This window comes from Tachysurus vachellii, chromosome 19 (assembly GCF_030014155.1).
Source record: "Tachysurus vachellii isolate PV-2020 chromosome 19, HZAU_Pvac_v1, whole genome shotgun sequence".
Lineage (NCBI taxonomy): Eukaryota > Metazoa > Chordata > Actinopteri > Siluriformes > Bagridae > Tachysurus > Tachysurus vachellii.
The window spans coordinates 18,241,161-18,262,014 of NC_083478.1; the positions used below are offsets into that span (position 1 = coordinate 18,241,161).

At 36.0% G+C, this 20,854-nt stretch overlaps 3 protein-coding genes across 4 annotated transcripts; all 3 read left to right on the forward strand.

Annotated features, from left to right (window-relative positions):
• The first annotated feature begins 724 nt into the window (after positions 1-724).
• Positions 725-4,269, forward strand: hoxc10a (homeobox C10a). The gene is made up of 2 exons (XM_060894353.1): positions 725-1,554; positions 3,364-4,269. The coding sequence occupies exons 1-2, from the start codon at positions 813-815 to the stop codon at positions 3,636-3,638; spliced, it is 1,017 nt and encodes a 338-aa protein (XP_060750336.1). The 5' UTR covers positions 725-812; the 3' UTR covers positions 3,639-4,269.
• Positions 4,270-4,284: 15 nt separating this feature from the next.
• Positions 4,285-20,141, forward strand: hoxc8a (homeobox C8a). Of its 2 annotated transcripts, XM_060894359.1 has the most exons (3): positions 4,285-4,714; positions 16,865-17,264; positions 18,495-20,141. In XM_060894359.1, the coding sequence occupies exons 1-3, from the start codon at positions 4,703-4,705 to the stop codon at positions 18,809-18,811; spliced, it is 729 nt and encodes a 242-aa protein (XP_060750342.1). In that variant the 5' UTR covers positions 4,285-4,702; the 3' UTR covers positions 18,812-20,141. The 2 variants fall into 2 exon arrangements, with proteins under 2 accessions (XP_060750342.1, XP_060750341.1); XM_060894358.1 differs by lacking the exon at positions 4,285-4,714 and having other exon boundaries at positions 16,349-17,264.
• Positions 9,165-13,395, forward strand: hoxc9a (homeobox C9a). The gene is made up of 2 exons (XM_060894357.1): positions 9,165-11,458; positions 12,426-13,395. The coding sequence occupies exons 1-2, from the start codon at positions 10,921-10,923 to the stop codon at positions 12,665-12,667; spliced, it is 780 nt and encodes a 259-aa protein (XP_060750340.1). The 5' UTR covers positions 9,165-10,920; the 3' UTR covers positions 12,668-13,395.
• Positions 20,142-20,854: the final 713 nt, after the last annotated feature.

Here is a 20,854-nt window from a genome sequence, read left to right on the forward strand (position 1 = left end):
CTTGATAGTACTCTTAGACACTTAGAAATCTTTGTACTAACATGATGATGTATTTTTGTTTGATATATTTTATTTCTATATTGCAGTTTTGGTAGTCGATCTGGATAAGGGTTTTCATTTGTTACAATCTTCTAGATGTATTGCTGCCTTGCACCTACGCAAACCCTGAACGAGAGCAGTTGCTGAAGAATCATTAATAAAAAATACTATTACCAGGAAGATTAATATAAGAAGTATATTTCCTTCTATAGAAACACACAAACAAATCCAGTTTCAACATAAGTATAGTGACACAACATACCTCCGCACGAGTATCCTTTGTGCAAATACATGGCATAATTATTTGAGCGGACACTCGGTTAGAGGATAGTAAGACTGTAAATTTTGTGTATGTTTTTTTATTTTCCTTTGTCATCTACCACGTTATTTAGTGCATCTTTTCTATACTACGTTACATTTTTTCGTCTCATAAGCCACTGGGTGTCATACGTTTGGCTGCTCTTTGTTCTCTTTAATGGAAGAGTCCTTTCACTAAAAATTCGACTAGATGGCGCCATTGCTCTACCCTAAGCTCCACTCCCTCACCAACTTGACCCTCTTGACGTCAGAGCAGTCTGGAGCATCAAGGCCACTTCCAAAACCCTATTGGTCTGGAAATCACATGACGGGGCGCCTTGAATCCATAATTATGTTGCCGATATTTTTCGCCCCCCCCAACCTCCCAAAAGATGTCAGCGTCCTACTGTCCTTATCCATTCCGACATAAACGAGCTTGCTTTAAAACATAAGATCAACACGCCCAAGTCAGCAAAATGTCATGTCCGAACAACGTGGCAGCCGGTTCGTTTCTGATGGATTCGCTGGTCGGAGAAACGTCTCCATACAGAGGTGAAGGATATTCTGCTAACTCTGGGATGTACATATCAACGTCCGCAGAATATGGCTGTCAGATGATGAGAAATTTGGGCGTCGCTGGAATGCCTCACTCCAAACGGGATGAGCTGCCACCGAGCACCGTGCTAATCAGCGGCTATGAGCACGCGCATTACCTGTCGCAGCGGGACGCCTGGACGACCGCCTCCAAAACTTACAGAGGTGCCCAACCTGTTGCCCAGCCTTTGCACCCATGCTCTTTTACAAGTAGTAGCGTCAAGGAAGAGGCTATACCTTGTCTGTATCAGTCTGATATCGATAGTCCCAAGGAATCTACGGACTCCTCCACCTATATCCGCTTGGGAGACAATAGCAACCACACTGATCAAAGCGGTGTCTCCTCCGCCGTTTTTTTCCAAAGAAACCATGTGTATACAACTGAAAGGGTGAATGAAGAAGATGGGTTCGACTCGGACTTTAGCCGTATTTCAAGAATAACAGCTCCAACAGAGACACGAGCCATCGATTCGTTTGTCAAGAGTAGCAAGTCGCAGCAGGACGCAACGGGTGAGCAAACGAATGCGGAGGAGCATCGTGCGGATAAGAGACAGCAACTTAGGAAAAAGGACGGCGGGTCGAAGAACGACAGCTGTACAGATGATTCTGAGAGCGAATTGAAAGGTGATTAAATTAACGACCTTGCTGTCCATTTTATTTCTGTGTGTCTCTGTGCAATGTGTGCGTGCGCCTATGTGCGCGTTTTTTGTATTCTCTCTCTCTCTCTCTCTCTCTCTCTCTCTCTCTCTCACTCTCTCTCTCTCACTTCCTCTCTCTCACCTACTCTCTCTCTCTCTCTCTCTCTCTCTCTCTCTCTCTCTCTCTCACACACACACACACACACACAAAACACACACACAAATAAAAACAACAGGTTGTCCTACAGTCAATATTTGATTCACAAGTATAAGTAAAATAAAGAGAAAAAAATAAAATAAAAGCTACTCTTTTATCTTGACGCAAGACATCCTGTCTTTTGATCAGTACTACAGACGAAGAACAGATGTCTAAAGTACTTGTCTGAATTTGTGTTTGCATTTGAAACCGCATTTAATATAAAAAAAACACACACACAACGGGACAAGACACTTTGAATCTAAATAAACAAATACAAAAAACACCTGATATGCACAACCATACATAGACAACATAGGTACACAAGCACACGACATAATAAACAAAAAACACTATACACTAAAAAATAAACACTAAAAAAACTTTCAATTAAATTATTAATTTTATGCACAGCTGTAATTAGCTCCTGCAGACACAATTTTACGCTCACAGCGTTTTAGACTGGCATATATAGTAAACCATAATACATGTCTGGAGAAACGTCTTCTAACGTCTTCTAATCGTGCTGAAATATTAAAAAAATGTTTTAAATAGCGACGTGCCTGTACCATTATTATAGCTGTGCATTAATTTTGTATACCTTAATCCTAATTAATCGCGTTAAACGTTAAACATATAGGTCCAGGAGTACTGCTACCGAATTTTGTCAAAGCATTATATTTCTGCTGAATAAAATATATTTAGGCCAAAATATAACTATAAATACATATGTACAAAATATAGAATTTTATGTTTTTTATTCAAATAAAGAATTTCGCATGCATTTAATATTTGAGTTTTTATGCTCGTAAGAATTATCGGTATGTGGTGGTTCAAATTAAAATCATATTTGTACTTCTGTTAAAATTAATGTTTATTCCAAGTACAATTAAAATCGACGTCAACCAGAGGAATATACTAAAAAATATGAGAACATTAACTGTAGTTATTAGTGCTGCCTTACTTCCTGTAGTTAAATGTATATGGATATATTTTGTTTAACTTCCCACGGCACAGACGCAGTCAAACACATTTGAGCGAATTTTAGCACATTAGAGCGAATATTTATTAATTATTTAATAAAAATATTTTAGTATACAGTATACAGATTGTAAAGCAAAAAACGAATATAAAACTATCTATCTATCTATCTATCTATCTATCTATCTATCTATCTATCTATCTATCTATCTATCTATCTATCAAACGAATACACACACACGCAGACACACACACAGACATATATATATATATATATATATATATATATATATATATATATATATATATATATATATATATATATATATATATATATATATATGTCTGTGTGTGTGTGTGTGTGTTATGTGCAGTGTCTTACATATACACAAACATGCTATGCTTGTGTGTGTGTATAATATATATATAAATACACACACATATAATGTATGTATATATACACGCACACGTACATACATTTATTTAAGGTTTATAGCTTTTTATATGACTTGACTATTGTATAACGTGTATAAGATTATATTGCATAAGGTGATTTGATAAAGTTTGGTTGTCTCAATACTCAATATGAGCAAATGCCTTATCGTTTCTTTACTGCAGATGAAGCAAAATTGGAAAACACAACGGGAAACTGGCTAAAGGCTAAAAGTGGACGGAAGAAGAGATGTCCTTACACAAAGCATCAGACACTTGAGCTTGAAAAGGAGTTCTTGTTCAACATGTACTTGACTCGAGAGCGCCGTCTGGAGATCAGCAAGAGTATCAACCTCACAGACAGACAAGTCAAGATTTGGTTTCAAAACAGAAGGATGAAATTGAAGAAGCTTAACAGGGAAAGTCGGGTCCGGGAGATAACGGGCTACAACTTCAACTGAAGACAGGACAAACAAGCAAAAAGCAACACAACTATTTTCAATCATCTTTTTATCAATACTTCGGACTTTCTGTCACTCACACACTCACACACACAGACACACACACACACACACACACACACACACACACACACACACACGCACACACACACACACACACACACACACCAACTCGCACACAGAGAAACATCGTTTGCATTTTGTCATAGGCCTAAGTTAACATTGTCGTTCAGACTCAATTCAGACTGCCGTAATTGTGTAAATTAGCGCAAACATAATGAAAAATATAAAACATTTTCCATTATGTTTTGGATCTTCGACTCGTTCAATCCTTAGGGCATGTCTTGCTATACATGAGCTATCTACCGTATGTCTTTAGATTAGCTTGTTTGTCCTTAGTGCGCGTATGTCTAAAACAATGCGTACTGTGTACTTTGCATGCCTACTGTTGATTTGTCAATTTAATTTTTAATTCGACAAAATATTAAATAAAAAGGGGGTTGGGAAATATAATGTCCTTGCATCTCCTTCCCCTTGTATATCCTCTTTAGCTTTGAAATCACGGTAAGGTACAGAGAGAGAGAGAGAGAGAGAGAGAGAGAGAGAGAGAGAGAGAGAGAGAGAGAGAGAGAGAGAGAGAGAGAGAGAAGATTGTAGCACTTCCAATAAGAGTGGGAGTCCCCATAACGTTGATTTAAATATTATCCAGGTGAACCCAGTAAGTCAAGGTCATAAAATTGTAATGTCATGACGGTCCTGCAAAGCGCTGGGGGTGGATTTTATGATCTGCAAATATAATGTGCTGGTGCAGTAAAGATGCATTAAAAAGCGGAGTGGAGGAAGGCTAATCCACATACCCGGGCTTGCTATGTGCTGGCCTCACTGGCGCGCTCAGGAAGCTATGGCTATGGAAAAACACAACGCTCACACAGCAGCCAGTCGACATGGATGTAAGATAAGCATCATCATCATAATCAACAACATCATCAACGACAACAAAAACATCAGGCAATCAATCAATCAATCCGTGGATCATATCATACACAGATAAGCAGATTGCAAGAATGGCTGAAAAGGTAAGACTGTTTTTTCCATTATGTTTGTGGAATCCCTAAATACTATTTTGTAAATCCATAGGCAACTTATAAAATAGCTGTTTAGAAAATGTGCGTTTGTTTATCACACTAGTAAAATTAATTTCTAAGACATTATGGATATATTTTTTTGCATCTCCTATAATCTATAATCGGTATTCTAATAGACGGCTGTGATTGTAGATCTAACTTTTAAAATGTCAATGTTGAAATGTTTGAACCATCTGTCACAATTACATGAGCAAACTTTATAATGATTGCCCTTTCTTTTGAACTTTGAGGTTAAAATGGGATAGCTTTATCACTAGTACGCTAGTTTTTTGTTAACTTCTTTACATGTCTTATGGCATATTTTAGCTAATGCAAAAAACATTCTGTTTGCCTGTTAAAGGTTTGAAAGATTTGTACTACTACGTGGCGGAGTCTAATTATCAAAAATACACATTCAATGGTTACATGCTACCCGATCCGATCTAAAGTAGAACAAAATTCTTACTTGTTTTGCGAATTGTTATTTTGTCTTCTCCGGCGAATAACGGCGTCACGCGCAGCTGGTGCGTGGTTTAGGTAGTTTCATGTTGTTGGGATTGAGCTTCCTGGCTCGACAACAAGAAACTGTCTTGATTACGTCAGTTCGGCTTCATCAAGGGCGACAATTGCCGTTAAATTACACCCTGTGCAGTGCAGTCTTCGCAAATGGCATTGTAAATGAACTAAACGGTTATAGCCACGGTGGGCTTATTTTCTCTTTGCTCGGGTATTAAGTGCTGGGCTGTAAAAGGGTTTTAGGCTCTCGGAGGGGGAAAAAGGTTGTAAACATTACATGGGGTAAGCCTCGACCGCACCGAAATGTCTCTGATTGAAGTTGTGCGTTTGGATTGCCTTGGCTGCGAAGTGTTAAGAGCGGCGTTCAAGTTTGTATCCAGAGGAAATAATTAAGCAGCGAGTAATGTAAGGGGAAGGAAAAAGAGCTGATTAGCTAGAGATAGATAGATAGATAGATAGATAGATAGATAGATAGATAGATAGATAGATAGATAGATAGATAGATAGATAGATAGATAGATAGATTGATTGATAGAACAGTTGAGTATGAAGGTTTATTGGATTTGCTGCAGTGTATGTTCTAAAACAAGACTGATTTTTATGGATTGGTGTGGTTTTACACTACATACAGAGACTGATTGACAAAGGAGTGTGTTTGTGTGTGTGTGTGTGTGTGTGTGTGTGTGTGTGTGTGTGTGTGCGTGTGACAGCGAGAGAGAGAGAGAGAGAGAGAGAGAGAGAGAGAGAGAGAGAGAGAGAGAGAGAGAGAGACTGTCTGAGAACCTGAGAATCTGATATTCTACAAATATGCAAATGTACTAATTTGAACTATTTGAGAAACCATAATTTACTCTATTCTGAACTTGGATAAAAACATTGTATGCTGTAATATAATTACGTTAATAAAAGTAATCACAATTTTATATGTATTCATTCTAGTAATGGTTTAATACATACACTTTAATTCTTTACTTTTTTATATGTATTTTATATTTATGTTTTAAGTGTATGACGTAAAAATGTCCTTTGAATTTTTAGGTCATAGCACAATTTCAAAATAAAAATAAAATCAGGAATACAAACAGGCTGGATATTAGGTTTTTAGGTGATTATTACATCAGTTAAATAATTAATTGAAAATATTCTTACCACAAAAGTGTTTTCTAACGTATAAATCCAATTCAGCTTTCTGTTATATGTTCATTTGTTTAATACATCGTAGCTGATAATTTCATGTTATACCAAAGCAACAAACAGATAAAAGACTTACTAAAAATAAAACGTTTTTAAGGTGGTATTTCGCGTGCCTATGTGCACACAACTATGAAACCATGTCAAAAAAATTAAAACAAACGAAAATATGTTAAATATAAAATCAGTGAGAGAACGGCTTTTTAATATTTTTATTACGTTATTGTAGACATCTCTATTGTAGTAGTTACCCTATAAAAATATACACATATACACAATTATCACATATATTATATACACAATTATCCCCTTCTCCTTTCTCTGTGTCTATAGATTGGATTTCAGTGCTTAATAAAAACCGCAGTATAGTGAATTACAGTATGAAATTGAATCCAAAAGTCAGATGCAGATTTTTACAGTGTATTAGGATATATAACACTCCTGTTTTAAGTATAAAAGGGTCGATATGGATTTAGCCATAGCCACATGGATTTACACCCCCCCCCCCCTTCCAATGCCTTCAGTTGTTTTGTGACGGGAGAAGACAGTCTGGAATCCAAAGTCATTTTCATTCAGTTGCGTGAATGGGGAACGCCTCTGGAATGCGTCACCAACAAAGGGTTTACAGCATACGAAATTACCCCCACAGGACATTACCGCCTATAGTACATGGATAATTTTCTTAAAGGAAATTTCCTTCCAATATCTTACAGCTAAGCATATAAGTGTAAATTTAAGAAATCATGGCATAACTTATACATACTCTTAAATTGCTGAACTAAATTCCATTAACATACTACATTAATGGTCTAGTGGACAGAATAGCAGTTATTAATAACCCGACCAGTCAATGAACTCATTAAAGTGTAGTTTTATACATATAATTTGCAACAAAATGTTATTCAGAAAAAAACATGTTTTAATAATTGAATACAATAAAATTCATTACATACAGGCATATTTGATAATAGTGTATGAGTTACAGTACAGTAACCACAAGTTACGTATATGGCCGAAGAAAATAGATCATAGCTTTCATTATGCCTATTTCTTATATAAACGATCACAATTGCCAGGCATCAAGAAATACTATTATTTCTGTGGATAATGTTAACTCTAGTATGTTTAGTACCATAAATGGCCAGTTGCGTTTTGTGTAATGGGCTCTCAGATTGCGAACAGATGGTACCTACCATATAAGGTTGTAAGGCGAGGATAAGGATGAGCAGCCTATTGTACTTAATTGAAAATATTTCCTTTCATATAATTAAACTATAATATATGGAATGGTTACAAAGGTAGCACTTGGGGTGGGGACATTTTTTTACATTTTCATCTCATTTGACTAAATGAGTGCGCTATCATCTGTTTAATACTACCATCTTCGTCTATTCTATTATCATCATTTTATATATATATGTGTGTGTGTGTGTGTGTGTGTGTGTGTGTGTGTGTGTGTGTGTGTGTGTGTGAGCAAGAGAGAGAGAGAGAGAGAGCATTAAAATACTATATCATTGGTTTAGTGGACAGACTAAATAAATAAGTTATGAATATGTAGCGTAGTACAGGAGATATGACTAACCCAACTAGTCAATAAACATCGACACATTAAAATCTAGTTGATAGATAGATAGATAGATAGATAGATAGATAGATAGATAGATAGATAGATAGATAGATAGATAGATAGATAAAACTAATTAAAATTAACTTAAATAGGTTACATAAGTTAAATAACTTTTTAGATGGTACACATAATAAGTTATACGTTAAAACGTCCGGCCAATTCTAATTTTGAATCTTGAATTTGAATTAGTGTTATGCTATATAATATTTTGCCCAATCCGGAAGGCCAGGTGTAACCATATTGTCCTCGCTTCCGGGTCTTTAACTGAAACTCTGGCAGGGTCAGAATGTTACTAATGTGTTTTGTAGGAGCAATCAAACAAGCGAGGTGAGTATTCGACTAATAAAATGAAATAAACCTAAACTGCTACAACTAGCATTAAACGAAGAAGCTACGAATTTTAAATACTATACATAAACAAATGCAGACACCTAGAAATAGCGTCTTTAGTTTATAGGACATTTTCCCAGCTCATTCCCACTGCTTAAAATAAATAAATAAATAAATAAATAAATAAATAAATAAATAACACCAGATTTAAGAAAAAGATTAACATGTCTAAAATACTTTCTTCCATTTTCTATTTTATTTCAATCGTACAAACATAGAATCGTTGTAATTTGAACCATCTGAAACATACATAAAGATACTATTCAAAGTTAAATTGCATTAATATTAATGACTGAAAACACTAAGAATTAAACAAATGTTGTAGGAAAAAAAACAAGTAAAGATAGTTCGTAAAATTCATGTAATTTATTATCCAGTCTAGACACTTTTTCAAAGATATATTTAGCTTTCTCGAATGCTGTTTCAAAAAGTATTGAAAATCATGTGCTAGTAACCTGTGCACAATGCTGGCCAGTGCAAATGCACACAATATTTATATTGATCAAGTATCTGTGTTTCAGTACAAGTTTACACTACAAAGCTGATAGTTTTATAGCGACTCCACTGGCTCCAAATGTGCTTCTCAGGGAAGATCGTGTTTCAGTGGATATGTTTTTTTTTGCTACTTCGGTGTTACAGTACACTTATATCTGCTCTGCAATGAAAAAAAAGGAAACTTTTGGTGAGGCCAGAGATCAGTCAGCATACTATTATGTAATGTAATTTCTAAAACATTTATTATCTAGAGTAAGAAAATGTAACAAAAGTGAAAGCTTTGCATTATTTTCTCGTCTAGAGTCTGATGCATAAACATTCGCGAAAATGCTGATTCTACTGTAAAGTTTCTCGGTCAGTGTGGATTATTTAGCAATAGCTTTGAAACAGGAGATCAACATTTCCATATTGTTTTTAAACAGATGATACTTCTAAACGGTCACTGATAAATGCTATTAAAGTCTCAAGTTTGTTAAAATAATATCATACAAAAATGCCCACTTTGTTATTACCACGTCCATCTTTATTTCGAAATGTTTGAAATTCTAGGTAAAATAGGGTAAGAGCTATTTAGCTTTTAGACAGGGCAAGTTTGGGGCACACCCACTTTAGAGTGTTGTAATAAACAAGGTGCCTAATATTCCAAAAAAATATAAATACGTGAATGTTTTACGTATTGGAAGCTAACTTTATTAAGATTTTTTTTTATTTTGGTACTGCCCGATTGATACGGGTATTTGCAAAAAAAAATTGTTAAAATACAAATTATTTTTAAAATAAGCATACTGCTCCACTAACTGTCCAACAAAGTATATAAAGTAAATATACTTTATATACAATTAATTATTGTAAATAACAAGGCCATGCCCTTCTGTCTTAACAGGAAAATTACTTATGCAGTTTTCTTTATTGTTTTTCAATAGTATCCGTTGAATATAAATATAATTTTCATTTCCAGATTAATTTAAAGTTAAATATAACAGGTAAATAAATGAGTACGAAGTGCGTGAGCACTCAAGTGTTTGATTGTAGAAGACCTAAAACTCTATTACACTTCGAGCCTCCATTTTGGCTTGGTGATTGCTTTTTTTATACTGTAACTACAGGATACGTTAATGCAGTTTTATTAACGACGCGTTTATGAACAATCTTTTTTTTTCCTCATAAAAATTTATTGAGGGACATCAAAGAATGCACCACCACTTGCCGAAAATAATCGCTGTTGTGGCCATGTGTTCAAGCTCCGTTTTCCACCTCCTTAAGTTTTTAAAACTCCGTTTTATGAGGGATGCCCCCAGTCGTGGTTTATTTAAAACTGGTGGTTACCAAAGTTTCAGTGAGAAACTTCAAGCTAAATCCTACTGAACCACAAAACAATTTTAGTTTTATTTGTGTTTAACATTGTCCGTCTCTTACAGCAATTAGTTAAAAAATATAAAGTAATAAAACCATCAGCGACTTACGTAGATAATGGACTGTTAATTATAATAACAATGGGGAAAGGATGCGCAAAACCCAGATAAAGCAAATCGAGACGGCTATATGCTCGACAAAGATGAATTACAGAGACAAATAGTCCCCAATAACATAAAAATATTTCGTTCTAAGCCAAATATCTTCTCTCAGCAGAAAAATACATGTTAGGGCAATATAATATCTATCTCTATAGTATGTAAGGTTACCTAATGAAACATCTGATTTAAGCAGCCTAGTGGAATCCTGAAGCGATTTGGTATTGCAAGACAACCCGCGCATTGATCTGCTGTGAGCTTTTTTTCCAGGGGGTAAATGTAGTCACGTGTTTCGTAGTCATCCAATCGCAGCCGGGGAAGCTTTCAGAAATAATTACCTGGCTTGATTGTTCTATGGGCAGATAAAAAAAGTACACATGCACTCCATATAATAATCGGATGCATGTAAAAGAGACGGAAACAGCGCCATGTCGACTACGGGTCCCATAAGTAATTATTATGTGGATTCCTTGATCAACCATGAGAGCGAGGATGTTCTGGCGTCTCGTTTCCCGACTACTGCTCCGATATCCTCCGGCTCACGCCCGACTCCTCTCGTGCCGGAGTGCGTGGATTATCCGTCGTGCAGTTTTGCCCCGAAACCACCAGTTTTCACTACCTCTTGGGCCCCTGGTCATTCACAGTCGTCGGTGGTTTACCACCCGTACACACACCAACCTCACTTAGGAACAGACTCGAGGTATGTCCGCTCGTGGCTAGAGCCTATTCCTGGTACTGTGTCCTTTCCAGGCTATGCAGCTAACAGCAGGCACTACGCGCTAAAGCCTGATGCCTTTCAGGATCCCCGAACTACAGACTGTTTAGCTTCAAACGGACGCACCTATTCGGATTATGTCTACTGTTCTACGGTCGACATCAGGGATAAGCAACAGAATGCATCTTCCCCCGAGTCTGAGATCGTTTCTTCCGGAAAGCACAAAGAGGAGAAGGCTGAACTGGACCCAAGTAAGTTAAAAGCCATTCTTGTTTACAGCTGCATTTGAGACGCCTCGGGTTTATTGCGTTCGCTTGGTGGTTGGCTGTGTCGTCCGTTGTAAAACCAAGTTCTAAAGCCTTTCATCTCGCCCCTGCCGTACTCGGCTGGCTCAAGTCTGCTTTTGGGGCTGTCTATAGAAGACAAACGCCGTAAGACAGGGCTGTAAAACGGGTAGCGGGTTATAAAACGGTCTTCCTCGAAGGACAGGTCTGGAGAGGCAATGAATTCTGAGCGTACACTGAATCTTCGTTATAATTACAAGGTATAATTAGGCAACTGCAGATATTATATGCGTTCTTTTAAGTGCTAAATGTGTGGCCAATGTGTTGCGCTAACAGCACCAGATTGGATTATAGTAAACAACGAAAAGAATTGGTTTTAACCGCCCTTGAAATAATAGTTAGGATTACAACGGTCTGTGCTACTGCTACCTCTAAATCTGGGATACATTCGAATAGAATCAAGGTTAATATAACTTCCTTTGGGAAATGAACTTGTGTAGAATATAAACCAGATTTTCTACGCTTATGAAAGCATAGAACAATTTTAACAGAAATAAACCCATAAGAACTTCACGAGACAACAAATGGAATGTAAAAGAGTCCATTAAGTGCAAAGTAGAACGTTTTCACTACAGACTTGAGCCACAAGGGGTATTAGGCATTTTATGGTCCTATAAAGCGAAAAGATCTATTCAAAACTTTACGACGCCAATTCTCACAGCTAGTAAGCAGATTCAAAGCTAAAAACAGACTTTTGATGCTTTGGAATGTAAATATTAATTGATATAATGCTTTACTTTTTAAATTCCAAATTACTGTTGTTTATAGTGATTATATTTTCTAACACGGTATAAAGGATTTATAAACATTTTAAGCGACATAAGGTTAGAAATGTTTACTTATAACGTTGTCTAAAATTTTCCATTTTTTTCAGATAATCCCGTGGCCAACTGGATCCACGCGCGCTCCACAAGAAAGAAGCGATGCCCTTATACAAAATATCAAACACTTGAACTCGAAAAGGAATTTTTATTCAATATGTATCTAACAAGAGACCGGCGATACGAGGTGGCCAGAGTGCTTAACCTGACGGAACGACAGGTCAAAATCTGGTTCCAGAACCGACGAATGAAGATGAAGAAAATGAACAAGGAAAAGAGCGACAACAAAGAATAAATTGTCAACACTTTTACTCAATACAGACTGAAGGAAAGTTTAGAAATTTGTCTTAAGTCTTAACAATTATGAGCTTCCTTGTCACAGGAACAGAAAACACCAAGACACAATGATAGTGTTCTTGATACGTAGTAATTATGATTTCGTGTGATTGCAATTTTACCAACCTTTGTTGTATTAACACTATAAATAATTGCACAGCTCAGTTTATTAGGATTTAGATTACGTTTCTTCATTTTACATTCTTTCAGAGCTGCCCCAGGCATAGAAGCAAGACAATACTTGAACACCTCAACTTATAAACTTCCTAATTTATAATGTTTACCTGAATGTTTCTCCGATGTGTGTTTTGTTTTTGTTTTTGTTTTGTTTTATTTTGTAAAAGATGTAGAACTTCAATATTTTGTAACGAGTAACATAGTTTAAAACATTTGTCAGTGTTCTGCTGTTTTTAATGTAAATGTTTGTGCATTTTCATTCATTATTTTTCATAAAATTGTAAAAAAAAAAACAAAAAAACAACAGTATGTATTGTAGATTCTTAAATATACTCTACTGCCATCTTATTATTAGCGTAACTGATTTTTGTCACATTTTCTGACTATGGGTGTTATAAAAACGAACACATTTGGAGACATTTGAAGCTGGTTGCAGGGTTGCTTGGCCTACACGTAGCAATGTCCTCATCTGGAAAGAATCGAGGTTGGGCTCACTGGGAAAGTCATGCACGATGACACGGGTACATACGACGCTAGTCAACGTTCATGTCAAATGTTGCCCTTAAACCTGGGCCTACAAATTTTCCAAACACACCGGCATATATATGTTTATGAATAGTTTATGTTTATATATATATATATATATATATATATATATATATATATATATATATATATATATATATATATATAGGTGTGTTTGGAATATATGTGTGTGTGTGGCTTCACAGTCGTTGAAAAGAATCATCAATTTAAACTTAATTAAAAATTTGCTACCGGCATGTGTGCCGATATGTTATATATAATACAATATAATATGTTATTATGTGTATATGAGCATATGTGTATTATAATATATAATACACATATGCCGGTGTGTTTGGAATATTTGTAGTGTGTGTATGTGTGTGTGGCTTCACAGTCGTTGAAAAGAATCAACAATTTAAACAACAAAAACAAACCAAGAACAAGAATCACATAAAATATAAAATTCAAAAAGATTATTCTCTGGTTCATAATATTTTTTAATTTTCATAGACAAATCTAAACGAGTAATCGAATTAAACCACCTAAATAAATAATGGTAGAATATATACATATATTCTGCGGCACATTTATCATTCCTTATCATACAAGCATCGCAGTAAACACTCACTACCAGTTAGATTATCTACAATTAACGATCTGTGTTTGATTACTACAATTTTGGGAAACTTGCCATTTCTTAAATATACTTAACTTTTATGAAGATTCTTTAGATCTAGAATAGACAGAGATTCAGGCCTATTTACGAAAAAATGTTTTGAGTGTTTCTTTTATTTATTTAGTTATATAATTATTATTGTTTATTTTAATTAAACTTAGACACTGAGATTGCAGTACCTTGTTTTATCTCTCTGTAGGCATAGACATTTATACGTCTACACGTGGATTTGGGTACAATTATTTGATATGTCTGGCTTTGGTTTCCTGTGCTCAGCTGAAACTGTCTTTTTGTGACTCTTAACAATGCGAACAGGATGCCGAGATTTCAAAGCACAGTCAGCCGCATTTCCGCACAGGACAAAAATGCTAGTTTTACAACCCTTTTGGAGTTTACGTTGTTTGTCGCAGATGCAGATGAACAAAGAAAACCTGGCTAACTGGCTAGACGTCTGGGCTAAATTACTTTATGGCTTAGTAGGCTAGTGGAGGTGCTGTTCACATAAACGGATTCACTCAGTATGTTGGACTAAGACAACTGAATATCGCGAACTGCAGAAAACTGAAACAACGCATATATTTTCACTTTAAGGTACGTGTGAACAGTTCACGTGTGTGACTCGTGAATTTGCCAGTGCAAACATAATATAACTCGTTATTTAACGCGACAGATTTGCTGCTTTTTTTCTTATTTACGTTTGAAATTTAAGCAAAGCTTTTTTGTATGTAGCACTCAGTGAGTAAAAGAAAATAGATTCAATCTGCCATATTTTATGATAGTGTTTGTCTGGAACTTGCCTCACTTTGAATTGACCGATTATTTAAAAAAAGTCAATCTAACGCTAGATGGCGATGTTGCCTTACAGTTTGGGGGATTTAAGCTCGACCTGCGCTGGTAAAACTGCTAGAAAGAAGGAAAGATTTTGCTATTAATCAAGCGTTCGTCTCATCCAGTAATAAATTGTCAACAATCTGATGTATTAAACAGTCATTCATTTCACTGTGCTTAAATAATTTTTTCTAATTTTCATTTTTTTTCGAATTCTTGATGTCATTTTATGCCTTTTCATGTACTTATGTGCTTTTCATAATTGTCTTTTTTTTTTTTAAATCTAGTGTGAACATTTCTGTACGTGTAAGAAATATCAATATAATATAATATAATATAATATAATATAATATAATATAATATAATATAATATAATATAATATTTAGTTTCAATCGTATTAATGTTTAAGTATTTGCATTTTTGAAATACAAATATAATACAAATACAAATAAGAAATATTGCACCACTGGGCCTGCAGCAGTTAAACCATGCCACCGACACAAAGACACACAGTAGCCAATATCTGCATCTTTATAAACTGAAAGAAGTCTATAAATTTAGAGTGTGGGCCTCTTATATTTAACGACTAAGTGTAAAAATCGTCAGAAACGCTACAACCACATGCTCATATTTTGTGGAGGCCCACAACCAGCAGAACGAAACAACGGATTAACGCTTCTCCTAAAATACCTAATAGTAATTACTGAATATTTTACTGATACATTTAGTAAGGGTTACGAGTATACGAAGAGCCTACTGTGTCAGAGTTAATTTTGTGAGTGTCAGCGCTAATGGTAAAAATAGTAATAGCAACAGCAGGCCAATAACATAATCTTACCATTATTACAGCTCCAGCAATTCCTTTCCATCCGTCACTACAATTATAATTGCATCGCTACCAATAATCTAACACGAATAATAATTCAAATAAGATTTAAAAAAAAAAAAAAAAAAATTTTTTTAAATATTATTATTATTAGTCTTGCATATATTGCTTGTGATACCTAAAATTGTAGTGACGGATGGAAATGCAATGCTATTATTTGTTTTTGTCATTAAGTGTAAGTTGGTTCCTATAAGACGTATAGCTTATTTTGTTTTCTATGTACTATGTAGGCCTACTGAGAGCTTAATACGTACTACTGTATAGCCCTTGCACTGTGAGACTTTTGACATAGGCCCTACCACTCCGTTATGGCTTCACTCCTCTTAAAACTTTGCATCTTGTTTTTTATTTTACGCCATGCATGTAAAAATATGCCTACTGAATTATATATATGGAACCATGCGTATTGGGAGAATGCACGTGAAATGCAACGATAATGTGCCTTTTCGAACATAAACTGTATATCAATTTTTTCAGCACGTAATTTTGCTCTACATTCAGGAAAAGCAATATTTAAAAAATTTCAAACATTTAAATAGAGTTTTCATTTTTTAAATAGGACAAAAAATTTCTCCTCCCTTTGAGGTCTGTAGACCCTTTGGAAACACGAAGCTGTGGGGTGGTGCGGGAAAGGGTAAGAGGGGGGCTCATTGTAGTGGGGGTGGCTGAGTAGGAAGCTAAAAAAAAAAGTAAGCGCTTGTGACTGACCCGGCGGAGCTAGCCAGCTTTAACCTTAACACACATCCACCCTACACGCCAGGATTTGAGTCTGCAAAAGGGAAAAGGTTGGCGATAGGAAGAGAGAGAGAGAGTGAGAGAGAGAGAGAAAGAGTCGAATAGAGGGGAACTGGAAGTGGAGGCTGCCTCAAATTGTCCGAAGGGGCAGCATTTCTCCATCTAGTTCCGGTTGCTCTGTCTACTACACTGCATGCTGTTTTGGAACAGCAACAATAGGTTACCAACATTTAAACCGGAGGAATATACTTCCACCAGACTGACTGATCTTATTTAATGCGAGAAAAACATGAGTTCCTATTTTGTTAATCCTCTTTTCTCCAAGTACAAAGGCGGTGAGACGTTAGAGCCGACTTATTACGACTGTCGGTTCCCACAGAGCGTTGCACGAAGCCACACGCTTGTGTACGGACACGGAGCAGCTGCACCGAGCTTTCAGCACCCGTCACATCACGTACAGGACTTTTTTCATCACGGCACCACAGGTATCTCTAATCCCGGGTATCAGCAGAACCCATGCGCTCTGGCGTGTCATGGAGACGCGACGAAATTTTATGGATACGAAGCTCTTCCGAGGCAATCGCTTTATGGTGCCCAGCAAGAGGCGAGTCTAGCGCAATACCCAGACTGTAAATCGTCCAATAGCTCTAACCCTGGAGAAGGACAAGGCCACTTAAATCAAAATACCTCTCCCAGTCTCATGTTCCCATGGATGCGACCTCACGGTTAGAACAAATTTATTATTATTATTATTATTATTATTATTATTATTATTATTATTATTATTATTATTATTATTATTACCCATAGTTGCTTGTCTCTATGCAATGGTTTGTGGCATGGTTTGTTTCTCTGCTTGAGCTCTACTCCGTTATGTATGCTATGTGTGTTAGCAGCGTCAAGAGCAAGTACACCCACATTTCCTGTTCTCAACACAATTTGTGAACAGGACACGGTAGGCGATATTGGCGTTAAATACAAAATCTTTTTTAATTTTCTAAGGCACTGTCAATAAAACGAAGAGGGCGATTTACAACATGGACACTCACAGTCCAGTCCGGACATAGACATGTTAAAGAAGTCTATATTCACGTCGGTTCAAATTTTGTCGTTAGATTATTGCAGGTATGCTTTAATTACGTGCAGAACGAAACTATTTCATGATTGGTCCGAGTTCATTGGGAGTTATTATTTGTTGAGGACGAAATAGCGGGTGACATTTGTAGCAGTCGCGTAAAAAAGCGCGACGATATCTCATCGATTAAAATGTTTTCTCTCTATACACCGTATCATCTTTAAAGGGATGTAAAAGCTTTAAGTTACCAATATCTCAGTCTCTCTCTCTCTCTCTCTCTCTCTCTCTCTCTCTCTCTCTCTCTCTCTCTCTCTCTCTCTCTCTCTCTCTCTCTCTCTCTCTCTCTCTCTCTCTCTCTCTCTCTCTCTCTGTGTGTGTGTGTGTGTGTGTGTGTGTGTGATACCTAGCCAAACCTTCTGTCAAAGGTCAAGTTTTAGTTTGCATCCAGTCGTTAGGATTTAATAACAAGCGTTTTTCTTAAATTCGTAAGATTTTAAAGCTCAGTCTAACACAATCACAATTGATTTTCTCGTAAGAAACGGCACTGAACAGAGCCCACAAGTGTGAACTCCATCTGTGTTGGGAAACATCTCTGTCGTTGCCTAGTACACTGTAAACTGGTTTTCGTCCAAAACATTTCATGCAGTTCCGTAGGCCTTCGCACAGGTGAATCGTGTGTGTGTGTGTGTGTGTGTGTGTGTGTGTGTGTGTGTGTGTGTGTGTGTGTGTGTGTGTGTAAGAGAGTCTGAGAGAGATACGAATATTATATTAATCGTGATGCCCACTGTTCATAGCAGCACAATGTGAACAGTGAATAGGTAACTTTACGTTACATTAATGCAATCAAATGATACCCAAATTTTCCCATTTCACCCCAAAGCTCCTGGGAGACGCAATGGGAGGCAGACATATAGTCGCTACCAGACTCTGGAGCTGGAGAAGGAGTTTCTCTTCAATCCGTACCTGACACGCAAGCGGCGGATTGAAGTGTCCCACGCGTTGAGCTTGACTGAACGACAGGTGAAGATCTGGTTCCAAAACCGACGAATGAAGTGGAAAAAAGAGAACAACAAAGACAAGTTTCCGGGTCAGAGAGGGGAGGCCGACGCCGAAGCCGATGAAGAGGGCAATGAGAACGGAGAGGCGGAAGAAACCGAAGACAAGGAAACGGATGAGAAAGAAGAAAGCAAGGACTGATTTTATGGTCTTTTTATGGTTATATGGCGGACGGAAAGAGAAGACATTTCGGGGATAGCTAATGCAAGATGCGCCAAACAATTTGGTCAAAAGTGTGAAAAAAAATATCCACAGACGTCCGTCTCTACATAAAAGCACTAAAATAGCTCTTTAAATTTTTAATCAGAGAAAATGAAACAAATATGTATTGCCTATGTGCAACGCTGTGAAATAGGATACATAAGAAGGTTACCAATATACATCAACCCATATTTAAATTTTGTGACCTTCAAAGCATTATACCCGGATAACGGAATCGCTTATATTTCGTATTTGAAAAAAGTTTCGAAAAATACAATGATATTCACATGCAACAATATGATTAATATTAAGGCTTTGCAAAATACTGGCATTTGGGTGTTTACAGGGATGGTAAGCTCTTCTGTTGGTGTTGTAAATAGAATGTCACAATATTCTGGGATCATTTTATGAATTTGACTGAAATATCCAAATTAATTCCAACTCCAATATGGCAATTAAAAACAAACAAACAAACAAACAAAAAAATACTGTTTTTAAGAATACTCGGAATATGACAATATTGCAGTAGCACCGTTGTAATGAAAATGACATTGACGTGTCGTACTGTGTATTCTGAATTTTACATGAATTATTACTTGTAGTTTATTATCAAGCTTTGTGAAGACGAATGGGTAAGACTGCATTTTGTAATGTTTTAGTTATTTTATGGGGATCACTAGAGATTGCAATCTCGATAAAAGCTACCTAATCAAGGGGAATTTGCAATAGATTTCTACCTAAAGACTAAGTAAAATGTTGCTTTGTAGTATGTTGAAGCCTAAGTTATATTATTTACAAATTGAACACTTGTTGTTCGAGCATTTATGTCTTCAGAAGACTTAAAGAGCTCAGAGCCAAGCTAACAATTTCAAGAAATTGTACTTCGCCACTACCTAATTAGACAAAGCTTTGCCTACAAAAAGTGGTTTGTTTCTCAATATCAGAGAGCAGCTTTGTTTAATAAAATAGTAATAACAGTTTTCCCCCAACAACTTAAACTGCCTATAGAGAACGCATATTTGTGCGTAAATGACCATACTTGCTACAGTTACTACACTACTTTGTTAAAGACAATGTTGTTATTTTATCGTGCTGGTGTTATAGCGTAGATTTGAAATTGCACTGAGTGTAACCTCCATGTACGTCTTGTAATATCTTACTGTTACAATATGCTCGTTTTAACTGTTCCTCATGTGAATATAGACAGAAATATGTGTGTAAATGCCACTGTTATTGACACCATCAGTAGAATAAACATGATGGCACATTCTCCTGCTTTATTATTGTTATTTATTAAGGTTTCACATTCACTTCTCTTATCTTGATTTTACGTTTAGGTACTAATAGTCTTTCTACATAAAAAAAATATTTTTGAGATATGTTAGGATTTTATGTCCTAATCATACATACATAACCACATTAAGCACAATAACAAAATAAGCTATGCTAGTGTCTATGTATATTTTATGAAAGAAAAATATTGCTACTCTTTGATATGGGTCAGACGGTTTTCCATAACAATAATAACATTTAATAACAACTTAGTTATAAAATTAGCCTTTAAAGTTTCCATGAAATAAAAAGGTCAACGTCAAAGATGCGCTTTCAGTATTCTGGCCAATTTATCCGGAGTTTAAAATGTTGGAGACCGCCATTCTAACAATAAATAATGGCATAAGTAGAACAGAACGCCTCAAAATGTGCTATGCGTTTTAAAGGGGTAGTTCTATATTTTCTAGTAGCATTAGAATGGGGGGTTTTGTACATTGCGCATTTCTGTGAAATGCTATTTGCAAACATCAGTGCTGTTATTCTCATGTACACTTAACTAATTTTCCAAAACGATCTTACAATAATGACTTACGTATAATAATTGAAGATTTTGCACTAATCCTGTTTTAAAGAATGCAGGTATTACAAGCATTATTTTAAAAGAACCTATTAATATACCTGATAATTGATATGTTTTAGTTGTTTTGTGTA

Coding starts and splice junctions, on each gene's coding strand:
- hoxc10a (XM_060894353.1), top strand. CDS start 813: ATGTCATGTCCGAACAACGTGGCAGCCGGTTCGTTTCTGATGGATTCG. Junction 1,555..3,363: donor TTCTGAGAGCGAATTGAAAG/GTGATTAAATTA, acceptor TCTTTACTGCAG/ATGAAGCAAAATTGGAAAAC.
- hoxc9a (XM_060894357.1), top strand. CDS start 10,921: ATGTCGACTACGGGTCCCATAAGTAATTATTATGTGGATTCCTTGATC. Junction 11,459..12,425: donor GAAGGCTGAACTGGACCCAA/GTAAGTTAAAAG, acceptor CATTTTTTTCAG/ATAATCCCGTGGCCAACTGG.
- hoxc8a (XM_060894358.1), top strand. CDS start 16,829: ATGAGTTCCTATTTTGTTAATCCTCTTTTCTCCAAGTACAAAGGCGGT. Junction 17,265..18,494: donor CCCATGGATGCGACCTCACG/GTTAGAACAAAT, acceptor TTCACCCCAAAG/CTCCTGGGAGACGCAATGGG.